Source organism: Nycticebus coucang, chromosome 18, assembly GCF_027406575.1.
Source record: "Nycticebus coucang isolate mNycCou1 chromosome 18, mNycCou1.pri, whole genome shotgun sequence".
Taxonomy (NCBI): Eukaryota; Metazoa; Chordata; class Mammalia; order Primates; family Lorisidae; genus Nycticebus; species Nycticebus coucang.
This window is the reverse complement of record NC_069797.1, coordinates 10,574,406-10,591,539: the sequence shown is the minus strand read 5'-3', so window position 1 is coordinate 10,591,539 and position 17,134 is coordinate 10,574,406. Positions and strand designations below refer to the sequence as shown.

The window sequence follows — 17,134 nt, the reverse complement described above, 5'->3', positions numbered from 1 at the left end:
AAACTTTATGCAAGGTGGTGTTACCTTTCTTGTATGGGCAAGGAAATTGAAACCAGATAAAGTTCATGTATCTAGTCCAATGTCAAAGAGCTAGTAAGTTGAGGGATTAGAATTTGAATTCCAGTCTGTCTTAAAGGCCTATGTGGATTTCCATATTATACATTAACAAATCAAAATTCTGGAGTGAATTTTTGCAAATCTCTATTAATATGTTACTACAGAAAAATCAAGCACTTTCCCCCCTAAAAACAATTAAGATCAGGGTGAATTTGATAAGCATTTTTGTGTCTTGCTGCTTCTAACTAAGACTGTTAAAAACCTGATTGAAAAGAATAATTTTTTACATAAGATTAATAACAGGTCAAACTATCCCCCAAAGGGAGCTAAAATCTAAGTAATTTCAGTGTTCTTTCAAAACCAGAACTAGATAATCTCTATAATACTAAGTGTTCTATGTACTTTTAATTACACACAAAGTGGTTAAAAATTATTTGAAGACACACGGTGGTAAGTTAGAGTGCTTAGAACAGTGGTTCTTGACCTTCCTAATGCTGCAACCCTTTAATACATTTCCTGTGGGTCGAGACCCACAGGTTGAGAACTGCTGCCTTACAGGGAAATTATTAGACCAGGTGTGGTGGGTCACGCCTGTAATCCTAGCACTCTGGGAGGCCGAGGCGAGTGGATTGCTTGAGCTCATGAGTTCAAGACTAGCCTGAGCAAAAGCAAGACACCATCTCCACTAAAATTAGAAAAACTGAGGCAAGAGGATAGCTTGAGCTCAAGTTGGATGTTGCCGTGAGCTATGATGATATAGCACTCTACCCAGGGTGACAGCTTGAGACTCTATCTCAAAAAAAAAAGGAAGGAAATTATTAGCTCTATGCTTATATTATAAAAGAAGAAAGTCCAAAATCAAAGTTTTAACCTTAAGAATCTAAAAATCTCTGGGAGGCCGAAGTGGGTGGATTTACTTGAGCTCAAACGTTTGAGACCAGCCTGAGCCAGAGCGAAACTCGTCTCTAAAAACAGCCAGGTTTTATGGCGGGTGCCTGTAGTCCCAGCTACTTGGGAAGCTGAGGCAAGAGAACGGCTTGAGCCCAAGAGTTTGAGGTTGCTGTGAACTGTGACCCCAATGTACTCTACCGAGGGCAACAAACTCTATCTCAAAAAAAAAAAAAAAAAAATCTAAAAATCTGGCCAGGTGTAATGGCTGACACCTATAATTTTTTCTTTCTTTCTTTTTTTGACACAGAATCTCACTTGTCACCCTTGGTAGAGTGCCCTGGTGTCACAGATCACAGAAACCTCAAACTCTTGGGCTGAAGCGATTCGCTTGTCTCAGCCTCCCAAGTAGCTTGGGACTACAGGTACTTGCCACATTGCCTGGCTATTTTTAGAGATGGGGTCTTGCTCTTGCTCAGGCTGGTCTTGAATGTAAGTTCAGCAATCCACCCACCTGGGCCTCCCAGAGTGCTAGGATTACAGGTGTGAGCCACCATGCCTGGCCCTGGCGCCTATAATTCTAATATTCTGGGAAGCTGAGATGGGAGGATCACTTGAGGTCAGCAGTCTGGGACCTGCCTCAGCAAGAGCAAGACCTATCTCTAATAAAAACAAGCTGGGCATGGTAGTGGGCGTTTGCAGTCCCAGCTACTCAGAAGGCCCCTGAGTTTGAGTTTGCAGTGAGCTAAGGTGACGCCAAGGCACTCTAGTTGGGGCAACAGAATAAGACTGTCTCAAATAAATAAAGTCTAAAAACTTAAGAAAGATGCCTCTAGGACATGGTAGCTGGTATACAAAGCCTTAGTGAAAGCCAATCTGCCACAGAGTGCTGTTCACGAAGGGTCCCATGTGAAGCTTTCCCCAAACCCTATCACTGAGGCCAAGGGATTTCCTCCCTTCTAGGATTCTAGGAGTGTTTTTTTGTTCGTTTGTTTGTTGCAGTTTTTGGCTGGGGGCTGGGTTTGAACCTGCCACCTCTGGTATATGGGGCCGGCGCCCTACCACAGGTGCTGTCCTCGGAGTGTTTTCTTTTCCTTTCTTCTCTTCCAGATCTAATGGTCAAAGAATTGAAAATACCTGGAGAAAGCCTGAGGCTCTGGGAACTTCTCTGCAGATAATCAGGAATCTGGCCATTGGTAAACTACCCACTTTTCTCTATTTCTGTGCTTGCTATACAAGTCATCTTCCACAGTACCAGGATCCCTGACCATACTTTTCCTGGCACTGGTTTAGATGTGTGGGCTTTTTCTTCTAACTGTAGGATCTGAGAAAAGCAAACACTTTACAGAATTGATTCAACTACCATTTGAGAATAGTGGCCTTCCCACTTCATAGTGGTTCAAGAAATATCTTTCGTTTTTCATATTTCCTTCCACTTATCCAGGTATGACAGCCTGAGGAAAGAAGGACACTTGTCCAAATGATTAATTTTATTATAATTAGGAATTTAAAGTAAATGAGGAGGACTTGGGGAGTACAGTAGAGGCACTAGGAATGTTTTTTTTTTTTTTTTGAGACAGAGCTTGAAGCTGTGGCCCTGGGTACATTTCCAAGATGTACTAGCCTAAGCAAGAATGAGACCCCCTATCTAAAAATAGCCACCCACACCTGCGGTGCATCTTACAAGGGTACATGTGAAACTTAGTAAATATAGAATATAATTGTCTTAACACAATAACTAAGAAAATGCCAGGAAGGCTATGTTAACCAGTGTGATGAAAATGTATCAAACTGTTTACAAAACCAATGCATGGTGCCCCATGATCGCATTAATGTACACAGCTATGATTTAATATTAATAAAAATAAATAAAAATAAAAATAGCCGGGTGTTGTGGTGGCACCTGTAGCCACCTGTTCTCGATCTTAATCAAAATAACAGATGCTATTAGGAGAAATACATAGCAATTACGTAACTGTGCTTATTTAATAATTTTAAAATATATTCTGGACAAATCCTTTTCTACTTATACATGCAATTTTTTTCACATTTACAACTTTAAATTTCTACCCTCTTTCCACTAATTCAACTACATCTTCTTGGTAAGACAGAGTCAGTAAACTTAGGAATTTGTTTTATATACTCAATACAAGTTTTTAAAGTACTCAGAAATTTGAACTCAGTTTTGAAGTGACGAAGTAATAATCCTTCTGAAGAAACTGCCAAATCCCCAGTTGCTAAGCCTCCTCTCTAAAGTCACTCAAAAATATATTTAGATTCCAAGGTAGTAAACAGAAAAAAAAAAATTATTTACTTTTTTCCTTAACGTTTATGTTTCTGGATGTTTGCTGTGGTAAATATTTGCACTGAAGGTCCATGTTTAACCTTTCACCTAATTATTATTATTTATTTATTATTATTATTTTATTGTTTTTCAGTTTTGGCCGTGGCCGGGCTTGAACCCGCCATCCCCCGTATATGAGGCTCGTGCCCTACTCCTTGAGCCACAGGCGCCGCTGCATTATTATTATTTTTTTGAAACAGAGTCTCACTATGTCGCCTTGGGTGGAGTGCTGTGACATCACAGATCACAGCAACCTCAAACTCTTAGGCTTAAGCAATTCTCTTGCCCAGGTAGCTGGGACTATAGACGCCCACCACAATGCCCGGCTATTTGTTGTTGTTGTTGTTGTAGTTGTCATTGTTTGGCAGGCCTGGGCCGGGTTTGAAACCGCCAGCCCTGGTGTATATGGCTGGCACCCTAGCCACTGAGCTACAGGCATTGCCCTATTTATTTATTTTTGAGACAGAGTCTCAAGCTGTGTCCTTGGGTAGAGTGCCATGGCATTAAAGTTCACAGCAACCTCCAACTCCTGCACTCAAGCAATCTTCTTGCCTCAGCCTCCCAAGTAGCTGGGACTACAAGTGCCTACCACCACGCCCGGCCATTTTTTGGTTGCAGTAGTCATTGTTGCTCAGCAGACCCAGGCCACGTTTGAACCAGCCACTCTTAGGTCTATGTGGCCGGCACCCTAACCAACTGAGCTACAGGCACCGCCTTATTTATTTTTATTTTTTTGGCCGGGGCCGGGTTTGAACCCACTACCTCCAGTATACGGGGGCCAGCACCCTACTCCTTGAGCCACAGGTGAGCCTTATTTCTTTTTTTAAGATAGAGTCTCAAGCTGTTATCCTTGGTAGAGTGCCGCAGTGTCATCAAAGCTCAATAGCAACCTCCAACTCTTGGGCTCAAGCTATCTTCCTCAGTTTTTTCTATTTTTATTAGAGATGGAGTCTTGGTTTTTGCTCAGGTTGGTCTCGAACTTGTAAACTCAAGTGATCCACCTGCCTTGGCCTCCCAAAGTACTAGGATTATACTGCACCCAGCCCTAATTATTTATTTTTATCTTTATTATTATTATTATTATTTTTGTAGAGACAAGAGTCTCACTTTCTTGCCCTCAGTAGAGTGCCGTGGCGTCACACAGCTCACAGCAACCTCCAACTCCTGGGCTTAGGTAATTCTCTTGCCTCTGCCTCCCAAGTAGCTGGGACTACAGGCACCTGCCACAACACCTGGCTATTTTTTTTCTTGTTGCAGTTTGGCCAGGGCTGGGTTCGAATCCACCACCCTTGGTATATGGGGCCAGTGCCCTACCCACTGAGCCACAGGCACCGCCCCATTATTATTATTCTTTTTTTTTTTGAGACAGAGTCTCATTCTGTGCCCTGAGTAGAGTGCTGTGATGCCACAGCTCACAGCAACTTCAAACTTCTGGGCTCAAGCTATCCTCTTGCCTCAGCCTCTCTAGTAGCTGGGACTACAGGTGCCTGCCCACAACGGCTGGCTCATTTTTCTCTGTTTAGTACAGATTGGGTCTTGCTTTTGCTCAGGCTGTTCTCAAACTCCTGAGCTCAAGAAATCCACCCATCTTGGCCTCTCAGAATGCTAGGATTACAGGCATAAGCCACAGCGCCCACGCCCTACAAAAGGTTTGAGACAGACTATGTTAGGGTCCATTATTTCAGTGCCAAGAAACACAGATGACAGTGTCCTTTTTGATTCATCAGTGGAAGTTCCAACTTGCTTGCTTACCAGTGTTGCTGGGAGGGCTTCCAGCACAGTCCACACAGATTTTATGTTTCTTGATTTTTGTATATCTCAAATATACAAAATATACACCCAATTCCCCTTCAATGAAGTCCTACAGTCAGCTCTGTGTATATATAGGTTTCAAATCCCACATATACTTCCAATCTATATTGGGCTGAAAAAAAATCTGCATACAAGTGTTGAAGGGTTAACTGCTATCACGAAAGTTGTTAGCTGTCTGGAATTACATTAAATGAGTGGACGCATTTTAAGCACTGTCTGTTCACTACTAGCTCTGATTTTTTTACTTCTAATCTTTTTTTTTTGCTCTGAAATTTTTTGTAGTTATCTCCCTAGCAATAACCCTGATCCATTCTTTAACGATGTTGTAATAACTATCTTAGCATCTAAGTTAGGAAAGAAGACTGGGCTCAGAGGCATGGAATCCTAACACTTTGGGAGGCTGAGGTGGGTGAACTGCTTGAGCTCAGGAGCTCAAGACCAGCTTGAGCAATAGGGAGATCCTGTCTCTATTAAAAAAATTGAAAAACTTAGCAAGGCATTGCAGCAGGTACCTTAGTCCCAGGTACTTGAGAGGCTGAGGCAGGAAGATCACTTTGGCCTAAGAGTATGAGGTTGCTAAGAGCTAGGTTGATACCTCTACCCAAGGGGACAGAGTGAGACTCTGTCTCGACAAAAAAAGAAAAAAAAAAGGAAGAGGATGAAAAAGGAGGGGAGGGAAGAAGGAAGAAAGAAAGGGAAGGAGGGAGGCATATTCTGGACTTGAAAAGTTCAATAACTGAATGAAAAACTTCACTAGAGGAGCTCAACATCAGATTTGCACTTCCAAAAGAAACAATCCACAAGCCTGAAAACAGATCAAAAGACACTTTCAATCTGAAGAACTGAAAGAAAAAAAATATGGAAAAGTGAACAGTCTCAGAGAGCTGTGGGACATCATCAAGCACAGACCATCAAATGTGTACAGTGGGAATTCCAGAGGACAGAGAGAGACAGAAAGAATATTTTAAGAAAAGATGATTAAGGCCGGGCACAGTGGCTCACGCCTGTACTCTGGGAGGCCGAGGAAGGTGGATTGCCTGAGCTCGTGAATTCAAAACCGCCCTGAGCCAGAGCAAGAACTTGTCTCTAAAAATAATAGCTGGGCTTTGTGGTGGGCTCCTGTAGTCCCAGCTATTTGGGAGGCTGAGACAAGAGAATCACTTGAGCCCAGGAGTTTGAGGTTGCTGTGAACTATGACACCACGGCACTCTGCTGAGGGCAACAAAGTGAGACTCTGTCTCAAAAAAAAAAAAAAAAAATGATGATTAACAGTTGGGCACAACAGATGTGGCATACACCTGTAATTCCAGCTACTCAAGACATCACTAAAGCCCAGGAGTTTGAGGCTGCAGTGAGCTGTGAGCTACAGCCTGGTGACAGAGCAAGACCTGGCCTCAAAATAAGAAAGAAAAGAAAAAAAAAAAAAAAAGATGACCAGTAGTTTCCCAAATTTAGTGAGAAATATTTATCTATATATTCAAGAAGTTCAGTAAACTCCAAGTCACATTTAGACATATCACAGTTAAAACTGTTAAAAATCAAATACAAGGGCTCGGCACCTGTAGGTAGGGTGCTAGCCACATACACTGAAGCTGGTAGGTTGGAACCCAGCCCAGGCCTGCTAAACAATAACAACAACAACAACAGCCAACTGCAACCAAAAAATAGCCAGGCATTGTGGCAGGCACCTATAGTCCCAGCTACTTGGGAGGTGGAGGCAGGAGAATTGCTTAAGCCAAAGAGTTTGAGGTTGCTGTGCGCTGTGATGCAACGGCACTCTACCCAGGGTGACAGCTTGAGACTCTGTCTCAAAAATAAATAAATAAATAAATAAATACTTGGGGGTGGGGTGGGGGAACTCTACCAACCAAGAATACAATATTTAGCAAAAAAAAATTTTTTTTTCAATCTTTCTTTGTTTTTTTTTTGTTTGTTTGTTTGTTTTGTGGTTTTTGGCCGGGGCTGGGTTTGAACCCACCACCTCTGGCATATGGGATGGCGCCCTACTCCTTGAGCCACAGGCACCACCCTTTCTTTGTTTTTTTTTTTTTTTTTAATTTTTTTATTAAATCATAACTGTATAGAATGATATGATTATGGGGCATCATACACTCACTTCATAAACCATTTGACACATTTTTATCACAGTGGTTAACATAGCCTTTCCGGCGTTATCTCAGTCACTGTGCCAAAACATTTACACTCTACATTTACCAAGTTTCGCAAATACCCCTATAATATGCACCACAGGTGTGATCCCACTGATTCCCCTCCCTCTACCCACCCCCGCCCTTTCCCACTTCCCCCTATTGTTAAGTTGTAGCTGGGTTATAGCTTTCATGTGAGAGTCCCAAATTAGTTTCATAGTAGGGCTGTGTACATTGGGTATTTTTTCTTCCATTCTTGGGATACTTTACTAAGAAGAATTATGTTCCAGCTCCATCCATGTAAACATGAAAGAGGTAAAGTCTCCATCTTTCTTTAAGGCTGCATAGTATTCCATGGTATACATATACCACAATTTATTAATCCATTCGTGGATCGATGGACACTTGGGCTTTTTCCATGACTTAGCTATTATGAATTGGGCTGCAATAAACATTCTGGTACAAATATCTTTGTTATGTTGTGATTTTTGGTCTTCTGGGTATATGCCCAGCAGAGGAATTACAGGATTGAATGGCAGATCTATTTTTAGATCTCTGAGTGTTCTCCATATATCTTTCCAAAAGGAATGTATTGATTTGCATTCCCACCAGCAGTGCAGAAGTGTTCCCTTTTCTCCGCATCCACGCCAACATCTCTGGTCTTGAGATTTTGTGATATAGGCTAGTCTCATTGGAGTTAGATGATATCTCAAAGTAGTTTTGATTTGCATTTCTCTGATGATTAAAGATGATGAGCATTTTTTCATATGTCTGAAGGCCGTGCGCCTGTCTTCTTCAGAGAAGTTTCTCTTCAAATCCCTTGCCCAGCCTGCGATGGGATCCCTTGTTTTTTTCTTGCTGATGCGTTTGAGTTCTCTGTGGATTCTGGTTATTAAACCTTTGTCAGAGTTATACCCTGCAAATATCTTCTCCCATTCTGAGGGCTGTCTGCTTGCTCTGCTTACTGTGTTCTTAGCTGTGCAGAAGCTTTTTAGTTTGATCAAGTCCCAGTAGTGTATTTTTGAAGCTGCTTCAATTGCCCGGGGGGTTCTCCTCATGAAATACTCACCCAGACCAATTTCTTCAAGGGTTTTCCCTGCATTCTCCTCTAGTATTTTTATAGTTTCATGTCTTAAGTTTAAATCTTTAATCCAATGAGAGTCTATCTTAGTTAATGGTGAAAGGTGTGGGTCCAATTTCAGTCTTCTGCAGGTTGCCAGCCAGTTCACCCAGCACCATTTGTTTTTGTTTTTTTTTTTTTTAGCACCATTTGTTAAATAGGGAATCTTTTCCCCACTGAATGTTTTTAATTGGCTTGTCAAAAATCAAATAGCGGTAAGTAGCTGGATTCATCTCTTGGTTCTCTATTCTATTCCAGATATCTACTTCTCTGTTTTTGTGCCAATACCATGCTGTTTTGATCACTATCGATTTGTAGTAAAGTCTGAGGTCTGGTAGTGTGATTCCTCCTGTTTTGTTTTTATTTCTGAGTAATGTCTTGGCTATTCGAGGTTTTTTCTGATTCCATATAAAACGAAGTAATGTTTTTTCAAGATCTTTAAAATATGACAGTGGAGCTTTAATAGGGAGTGCGTTGAAATTATATATTGCTTTGGGTAGTATGGACATTTTGATAATGTTGATTCTTCCTAGCCATGAGCATGGTATGTTTTTCCATTTGTTAACATTTTCCGCTATTTCTTTTCTTAGAGTTTCATAGTTCTCTTTATAGAGATCTTTCACGTCTTTTGTTAGGTAAATTCCCAAATATTTCATCTTCTTTGGCACTACTGTGAATGGGATAGAGTCCTTAACTGCTTTTTCAATTTGACTGTTGTTGGTGTATATAAAGGCTACCGATTTATGAATGTTGATTTTGTAACCTGAGACGCTGCTGTACTCCTTGATCACTTCTAGGAGTTTTGTAGTAGAGTCCCTAGTGTTTTCCAGATACACAATCATATCATCTGCGAAGAGCGAGAGTTTGATCTCTTCTGACCCTATATGGATACCCTTGATCGCCTTTTCTTCCCTAATTGCGGTGGCTAAAACTTCCATTACAATGTTGAAAAGCAATGGAGACAATGGGCAGCCTTGTCTGGTTCCTGATCTGAGTGGAAATGATTCCAATTTAACTCCATTCAATATGATATTGGCTGTGGGTTTGCTGTAGATAGCCTCTATCAGTTTAAGAAAAGTCCCTTCTAGACCAATTTTCTTGAGTGTTCTGATCATGAAGGGATGCTGGATATTATCAAAAGCTTTTTCTGCATCAATTGAGAGAATCATATGGTCTTTGTTTTTTAATTTGTTTATGTGCTGAATTACATTTATAGATTTACGTATATTGAACCAGCCTTGAGACCCTGGGATAAAACCAACTTGGTCATGATGTATAATTTGTTTGATGTGTTGTTGGATTCTGTTTGTTAGGATCTTGTTGAATATTTTTGCATCTATATTCATTAGTGATATTGGTCTATAATTTTCTTTTCTTGTTGGGTCTTTTCCTGGTTTGGGGATCAGGGTGATGTTTGCTTCATAGAACGTGTTGGGTAGTCTTCCTTCTTTTTCTACCTTTTGGAACAGGTTGAGTAATATAGGTACTAATTCCTCTTTAAAGGTTTGGTAGAATTCTGACGTGAAACCATCTGGTCCCGGGCTTTTCTTTTTAGGGAGGTTTTGTATAGTTGATGCTATTTCTGAACTTGATATGGGTCTGTTCAACATTTCCACTTGATTCTCGTTAAGTCTTGGAAGGTGGCGTGCTTCCAAGTATCGGTCTATTTCCTTCAGATTTTCATATTTCTGAGAATAAAGTTTCTTGTAATATTCATTAAGGATTTTTTGGATTTCTGATGAGTCTGTGGTTATTTCGTCTTTGTTGTTTCTGATTGATGATATTAGAGATTTTACTCTTTTTTTCCTGATTAAGTTGGCCAGAGGTTTATCTATTTTATTGACCTTTTCAAAAAACCAGCTTTTTGATTTATTGATCTGTTGTATTATTCTTTTGTTTTCAATTTCATTTAATTCTGCTCTAATTTTGGTTATTTCTTTTCTTCTACTGGGTTTGGGGTTGGAATGTTCTTCCTTTTCCAGTTGCGTGAGATGTCCCATTAAGTTGTTAACTTCCTCTCTTTCCGTTCTCTTGAGGAAGGCTTGCAGTGCTATAAATTTCCCTCTTAGAACTGCCTTTGCAGTGTCCCAGAGGTTCTGATAGCTTGTGTCTTCATTGTCATTTTGTTCCAAAAAATTGGTGATTTCTTTCTTAATCTCATCTCTGACCCAGCTATCATTCAGCATAAGGTTATTTAACTTCCATGTTTTTGTATGGGTATGCAGATTCCTGTTGTTACTCAATTCAAGTTTTATTCCATGATGGTCCGAGAAGATGCATGGAATAATTTCTATTCCTTTAAATTTACTGAGGTTAGACTTGTGACCTAAAATGTGATCAATTTTGGAGTAAGTTCCGTGGGCTGATGAGAAGTATGTGTATTCAGTTTTGTTGGGATGAAATGTTCTGTAGATGTCTGCTAAATCTAAATATTGGATGGTTAGGTTTAAATCTAAGATTTCTTTGCTCAGCTTCTTTCTGGAGGATCGATCCAACACTGCCAAGGGAGTGTTGAAATCTCCGACGATTATGGAGCTGGAGGAAATCAAGTTACTCATGTCTGTTAGAGTTTCTCTTATAAATTGAGGTGCATTCTGGTTGGGTGCATAGATATTAATAATTGAGATCTCGTCATATTGAGTATTACCCTTAACAAATATGAAGTGACCATTCTTGTCCTTCCTTACTTTTGATGGTTTAAAGCCTACTGTATCTGCAAATAAAATTGCAACACCTGCTTTTTTCTGATTACCATTTGCCTGAAATATGGATGACCATCCTTTCACCCTGAGTCTGTATTTGTCTTTTAAGTTGAGATGTGACTCTTGTATGCAACAAATATCTGGCTTGAGTTTTTGTATCCAGTCAGCTAACCTATGCCTCTTTAGAGGACAGTTTAAGCCATTCACATTGATGGAGAGTATTGATAAGTCTGGTGGAATTTTGGGTATCGAGTTTTTCAAAGGTCCAGTGGACATTTTTAATCCTTTCGCCAGTGTGGAAGTTGGAGTTTGATCCGAAGATTCTGAGTGAGTTTACTTTTGTGGTATAGGATTGGGTTGGTCATTGTGGAGGATAGGTCTGAGAACATCCTGAAGAGCTGGTTTACTTATGGCAAATTTTTTCAACATATGAATGTCATTGAAGTATTTAATTTCTCCATCATAGATGAAACTCAGTTTAGCTGGATACAAGATCCTGGGTTGAAAGTTTTTTTGCTTTAGGAGATTAAAAGTTGATGACCAGCCTCTTCTTGCTTGAAAAGTTTCAGCAGAGAGATCTGCAGTTATTCTAATATTCTTACCTTTGTACGTTATAGTTTTCTTTCGCCGGGTTGCTTTGAGAATCTTCTCTTTCATGTTAACTTTAGTGAAGCTAATTATGATATGTCTGGGAGATGGCTTATTGGGGTTGAATCGTGCTGGGGTTCTGAAGCTGTCTGCTATCTGAATTTCAGATTCTCTAGGCATGTCTGGAAAATTTTCTTTCATAATTTCATGTAGAAGGGCCTCTGTGTCCTTGGCAGCCACTTCATCGTTCTCCGAAATTCCTATAACCCTTATGTTGTTTTTTTTCGAATTATCTGAGAGCTCTCTGAGTGAGTGATCCGTTTTTGCTCTCCATTTCTCTTCCTCTTTGAGAGATTGGGAGCGTTCGAAGACTTTATCTTCAATGTCAGAAATCCTTTCTTCTGCTTGCTCCATTCTGTTACTGAGGGATTCTACTGTATTTTTCATATCTTTGAGGGCTGTAAGTTCTTGTTTCAGTGTGTCTAAGTCTTTGGTGGTTTTGTCTTTAAATTCGTTAAATTCTTGAGACAATTTTTGAATTTCTCCTCGAATTCCTAATTCCATTTTATTAATCTTGTCTGCAAACCAAATTCTGAATTCGACTTCTGACATCTCAGCCAGTTGTTTATGAATGGGATCTTCAATCACATCTGCCGTATCTTTTCTTGGGGGGGTTGATCTATTCTGGTTATTCATGTTACCAGAGTTTTTCCGCTGATTCCGCCCCATGGTTTACTCCCTTTGGTTTTTCCCCTGGGGTTTTATCGAGGGCCCGTACAGTGTTGTGGCCTGAGAAACTGGGGCCCTGTCTGGTGTGGTGGAGCAAAGTGGTTCTGTCTTGTTTTCAGCTGGTTTCTGTTCGATCCTATTGCAACTTCTACTCTGGCTTGAAGTCTCAGCTGTGTGGAAAAATCAGCAATTAAGTCACCCCGCCTGCCCACCTCTGGCCCCAGTTGGAAAAGGAGAATCAAACCTTCCTACAATCGCACACCCAGGGCACGCCTGAAGAGTCCTCAGTCTATTAGCCCAGTTCAAAAGGTCCGAATCAACTGTCTCAATCGGCACTTGTCTCGGGTGGAAGGGTTCAAGAGGTCTCTGGGAACTGGATCACAGGGGCCTGGTGAGTCCTCTGACACAGCTCACCCCAGTGCAGCGTGGAGTCAGGAGGAGCCACCCAGCAAACAGAGCAGTCTGGGAAGGTTGACGTCTCCTTCACCACTTTGCCCCTCCGTCGGACCCAGTCACTGGTATCTCTGCAGATGGCTAACCCAGTTGCCTGCAGTGAACAGACACTCCAGGGGTTTGCACCTGCCTGAATCGCAAGGAAGTCTGCCAGGCCCCCGCAGACTGCCGCTATCTAGCAGGAGGAGATGGGGCCTGACATCTTTGAGTGTTTGATGCAGGTGATGGGAAGGAGGTGTTCACTCAGGCTTAGCCCCGTCCCTGATGCATGCTGCTAACAGAACAGAACAGAACAGACAACTTTGTGAGGTTCTGTCTCTGTTCCTGTCGTGGCCTACAGGAGACGGGCTGTTTTGAGTTCAAACGTCTTTGCTGCTGGAGAATTGCGTCTGAACACCTCTCTGGGTCGGCCCCTCCCTGGAGGCTTCCGGGTTTGTGAGCTGTGTCACCGGTGGCCTCCTCTGGTTGCCCAGGGAGACAGGGGGTGTGGCCTCAGAATATCCAGAAGTGAGCCTTCTGCCGTTAAAGAAAAAACGGCTGTTGATCTACCTCCAGGGAACTGCTGCTCTGGTGTGGGCACTCAGGCGACCCTTTTCTCCTCTGTCCCGCGCCCCAGAGTCAGCACTGAGCGGCCGCAGTTTGTGCTGGGTCCACACCCCTTAAGAGATCCCCCAAGAATCAGAACTCTTGGGGGATGGGCCCCCAGACCCCGATTGGGAATGGGGCGGGGGGAAGCTAGAGTTTCATTCAGTTTCACGCAATACTACGGTCCGGGGAGGGCTCCTGCACTGCACCACAGGGAAGTGCCGCCAAGGCTTGATTTCCCCTCAGCAGAGTGCCCTCTCCTCGCTCACGTGTCCCAGAGTCAGCGCTGACCTGACGCAGCTCAGGCACTGTGCACTCCCCTCGAGAAATCACCCAAGGAGCCGAACTCCTGGGGGATAGGCCCTCAGACCCCAAGTGAGAGTAGGGGTTCTCAGCTCTCAGCGGGGAGGCCAGAGTCTGACTCAGTCTTGGGCCCCGTATGCCTGGGGAGGGTTGCTGCACTGCACCGCAGGGAAGTGCCGCGAGGTGTGACTCCCCCTCAGCCCGGTGCCCTCTCCTCACTCGGCGCGCCTCAGAGTCAATGCTGACCAGTCGCAACTCGGGGACTGTCCACTCCCCTTGAGAAATCACCCAAGGATCCGAAGTCCTGGGGGACAGGCCTCCAGACCTCAGTGGGCGGGAGGGGAGCGCCGGGGATTCAGGGTTGCCGGCAAAGGATTCCCAAAGTTTTATTCAGCCCTATGTCCGGCAGGAGAACGCCACGGCACCCCAGTAGGGGAGGTAGGTCCAGTTTTTAGAAGGTCTCTCCCGTGGAGTGTAGTGGGAGGGCCTTTAATTTCTGCCCGCTTGTCCAATTGTGGGGCTCTAGAGCCGGTCTCATGGGGGAGGGGGACTCCCGTCCGCTTGGTGGTGGATTTTGTACCTTTTGTTTGCGTCCTTGTGATCACAACTTGCCTCAGCGGTGTTGATGTGCGTTCTTCAGCCTTCTCTCTTGGTGGGCCTCAAGTCCACCAGGATACTTACTAAATTCCTGTCCCTTAACTCTCCTTCTGGACGGGAGCCTTTGTTGAAAGCTGGCTTCAGTCCGCCATCTTGTCTCCCAGTGCCTTTCTAATTTTTTGAAGGCAAAAAGTGGAAGCCTGGCTGAGGACACGCACCAGCAAGAAATGTCCGACCAGCTCCAATTCGGGCGTTAGGGAGGGATGGACCCTGATGCACCCCCTGCGGCAATCGGATGCTGGCTTGGCCCAGGGTATGCAGCCACCTCTCTGGCCACCGCGATTGCCTCCTATCCTTTCTTTGTTTTTTTATCAAGCAATATTACACTCCAAAATGGGTAGGAATGGGCACAACATCCCAGCAGTGACCTCCAAAACCATTCTTTTCAAATAAAGGTGAAATAAAGACATTCCCAAATAAATGAAGATTTTGAGAGAATCTATATAAAGAGCACTAGTAATTACATAGTTATTAATATAAAAGACAGTATGTCATATGTTTTTCTCTTAACTGATTTCAAAGATAATTGCATATAATAATAATAATGTTGTTTGCCTTATATCATATAAAGATTAATACATATGATAATGATAGCACAAAGGAAGAAGAATGGAATTGTACTGGATTCAAAAATGACACAAACAGCCACTTGAATCTATAATACGAAAAGAACACCAGAAATGGCGATCATACAGGCTGACAGAGGCCCTGTAAATACATCTTTTCTCCTTTCTTCTCCTATTTTTTTTTGCAGTTTGGGCCAGGGCCGGGCTTGAACTCGCCACCCCCAGTATATGGGGCCAGCACCCTACTCCTTGAGCCACAGGTGCCACCCATCTTCTAACTTTTTAAAAAGACCTAAAATTGTACAAAGCAATAGCTGATACTGTATCACTGAGATTACGATATAGACATAATATGTGTATAATGGCAAAAAGGGAGGAGGAATAAAGCTATATTGGAAGAAAATGTTTCTATGTTGTTTTTGTTTTTGTTTGGAGACAGAGTCTCACTTTGTCACCCTCGGTAGTGCCGTGGCATCAAACTCTCAGCAACCTCCAACTCCTGGGCTTAGGCGATTCTCTTGCCTCAGCCTCCTGAGTTGCTGGGACTATAGGTGCCTGCCACGACGCCTGGCTATTTTTTGTTGCAGTTTGGCTGGGGCCGGGTTCGAACCTGCTGCCCTCATTATGTGGGGCTGGCGCCCTACTCACTGAACCACAGGCACCGCCCCACATTTCTATGTTTTAATAATATACAACTAATATTTGTTTGTTTGTTTGTTTGTTTTTGTAGAGACAGGGTCTCACTTTATGGCCCTCGGTAGAGTGCCATGGCCTCACACAGCTCACAGCAACCTCCAACTCCTGGGCTTAAGCGATTGTCTTGCCTCAGCTTCCAGAGTAGCTGGGACTACAGGCGCCCGCCACAACGCCCGGCTATTTTTTGGTTGCAGTTTGGCTGGGGCCGGGTTTGAACCCGTCACCCTCTGTATATGGGGCCGGCACCTTACCGACTGAGCCACAGGCACCGCCCTACAACTAATATTTGTATAGAGAGTGATAAATTAAGCATATTGTAATCCTTACAGCAATCATTAAGAAAATAACTCAATAAACAGTACAGTCTATTTTCAAGAAGCAACCAGAATGATCCTTTATAAAACATTAGTCAGACCATTTTTCTTCTGCTCAAAACACTCCAACCGCTCCAGTTACACTTTGAGGAAAACTGCAAGTCTTTAACTGGCCTTCCAGTTGCCCCTTAAGCTTACAAATGTAAAGGGGCAGTGCCTCTAGCGCAAAGGAGTAGGGTGCCAGCTCCATATACTGGAGGTGGCGGGTTCAAACTCACCCTGGCCAAAAAAAAAAAAAAAAAAAACTTACATGTATGCTCCCAGTTCTCACCATTTGTCCTAGCTATTCACTCTGCCTGAAGAGCTCTTCCCACAGACATCCATGGGGCTCATTCTCACTGCAGGGCAATCAAGTCTTTGTCTAAATGTCATTTTCTCAGTAACGTGTTCACTTGACTACCTTATTTAAAATTTCCCTACCTCCACCATCCCCCTTTTTTTTTTTTTTTTTGTAGAGACAGAGTCTCATTTTACCGCCTTCAGTAGAGTGCCATGATGTCACAGGACTCATAGCAACCTCCAGCTCTTGGGCTTACGCGATTCTCTTGCTTCAGCCTCCCGAGCAGCTGGGACTACAGGCGCCCGCCACAACGCCCGGCTATTTTTTGGTTGCAGTTCAGCCGGGGCTGGGTTTGAACCCGCCACCCTCGGTATATGGGGTCAGCGCCCTACTCACTGAGCCACAGGCGCCATTTCTATTCCACCTTTATTTTTCCCCATAGTTTGCAGTTCTTTCTAATATAACATGCAATTATAGTTTCTAAATTGTTTATTGAGTCTCTCCCACTAGAATATATGCTATAGGAATAGATACTTTATTACTCTATCTCCAATGCCTAGAACATAGTAAGCATTCAATGAACATTTACAAAAATAGTAAAGGAATTAAAGAAAAATAAAAATGAAATTGACTTAATTTTTCTTCTGAAATCTCCATAGTATCTTTTCAGCATATATAAAAATAAAATTAGAAAAGCATGCAAAATTTGAAACAATTTCTTACCGAAGTCCATTCTATCTTTTTGGTTTCTCTGAAGCAAACCCAAAAGAAGATTAGCCAAATAAGGTGATGTTTCTCTGGGAATACTGAGGGAAAGGAAAAAAAAAAAACAC

The 17,134-nt window shown here is 42.7% G+C and overlaps 1 protein-coding gene across 5 annotated transcripts in view; it reads right to left on the bottom strand.

The window, feature by feature from the left end:
• Positions 1-17,134, bottom strand: part of ULK2 (unc-51 like autophagy activating kinase 2) — a 153,698-nt gene that overhangs the window by 108,619 nt on the left and 27,945 nt on the right. For all 5 annotated transcript variants that reach the window (XR_008375478.1, XM_053568574.1, XM_053568573.1 and 2 more), the window contains exon 10: positions 17,025-17,107. Coding sequence is in view for 4 of the 5 variants with exons in the window: in XM_053568574.1 (XP_053424549.1) it covers positions 17,025-17,107 (83 nt within the window). In the remaining variant the exon portion in view is untranslated. The remainder of the gene's footprint in view (positions 1-17,024; positions 17,108-17,134) is intronic.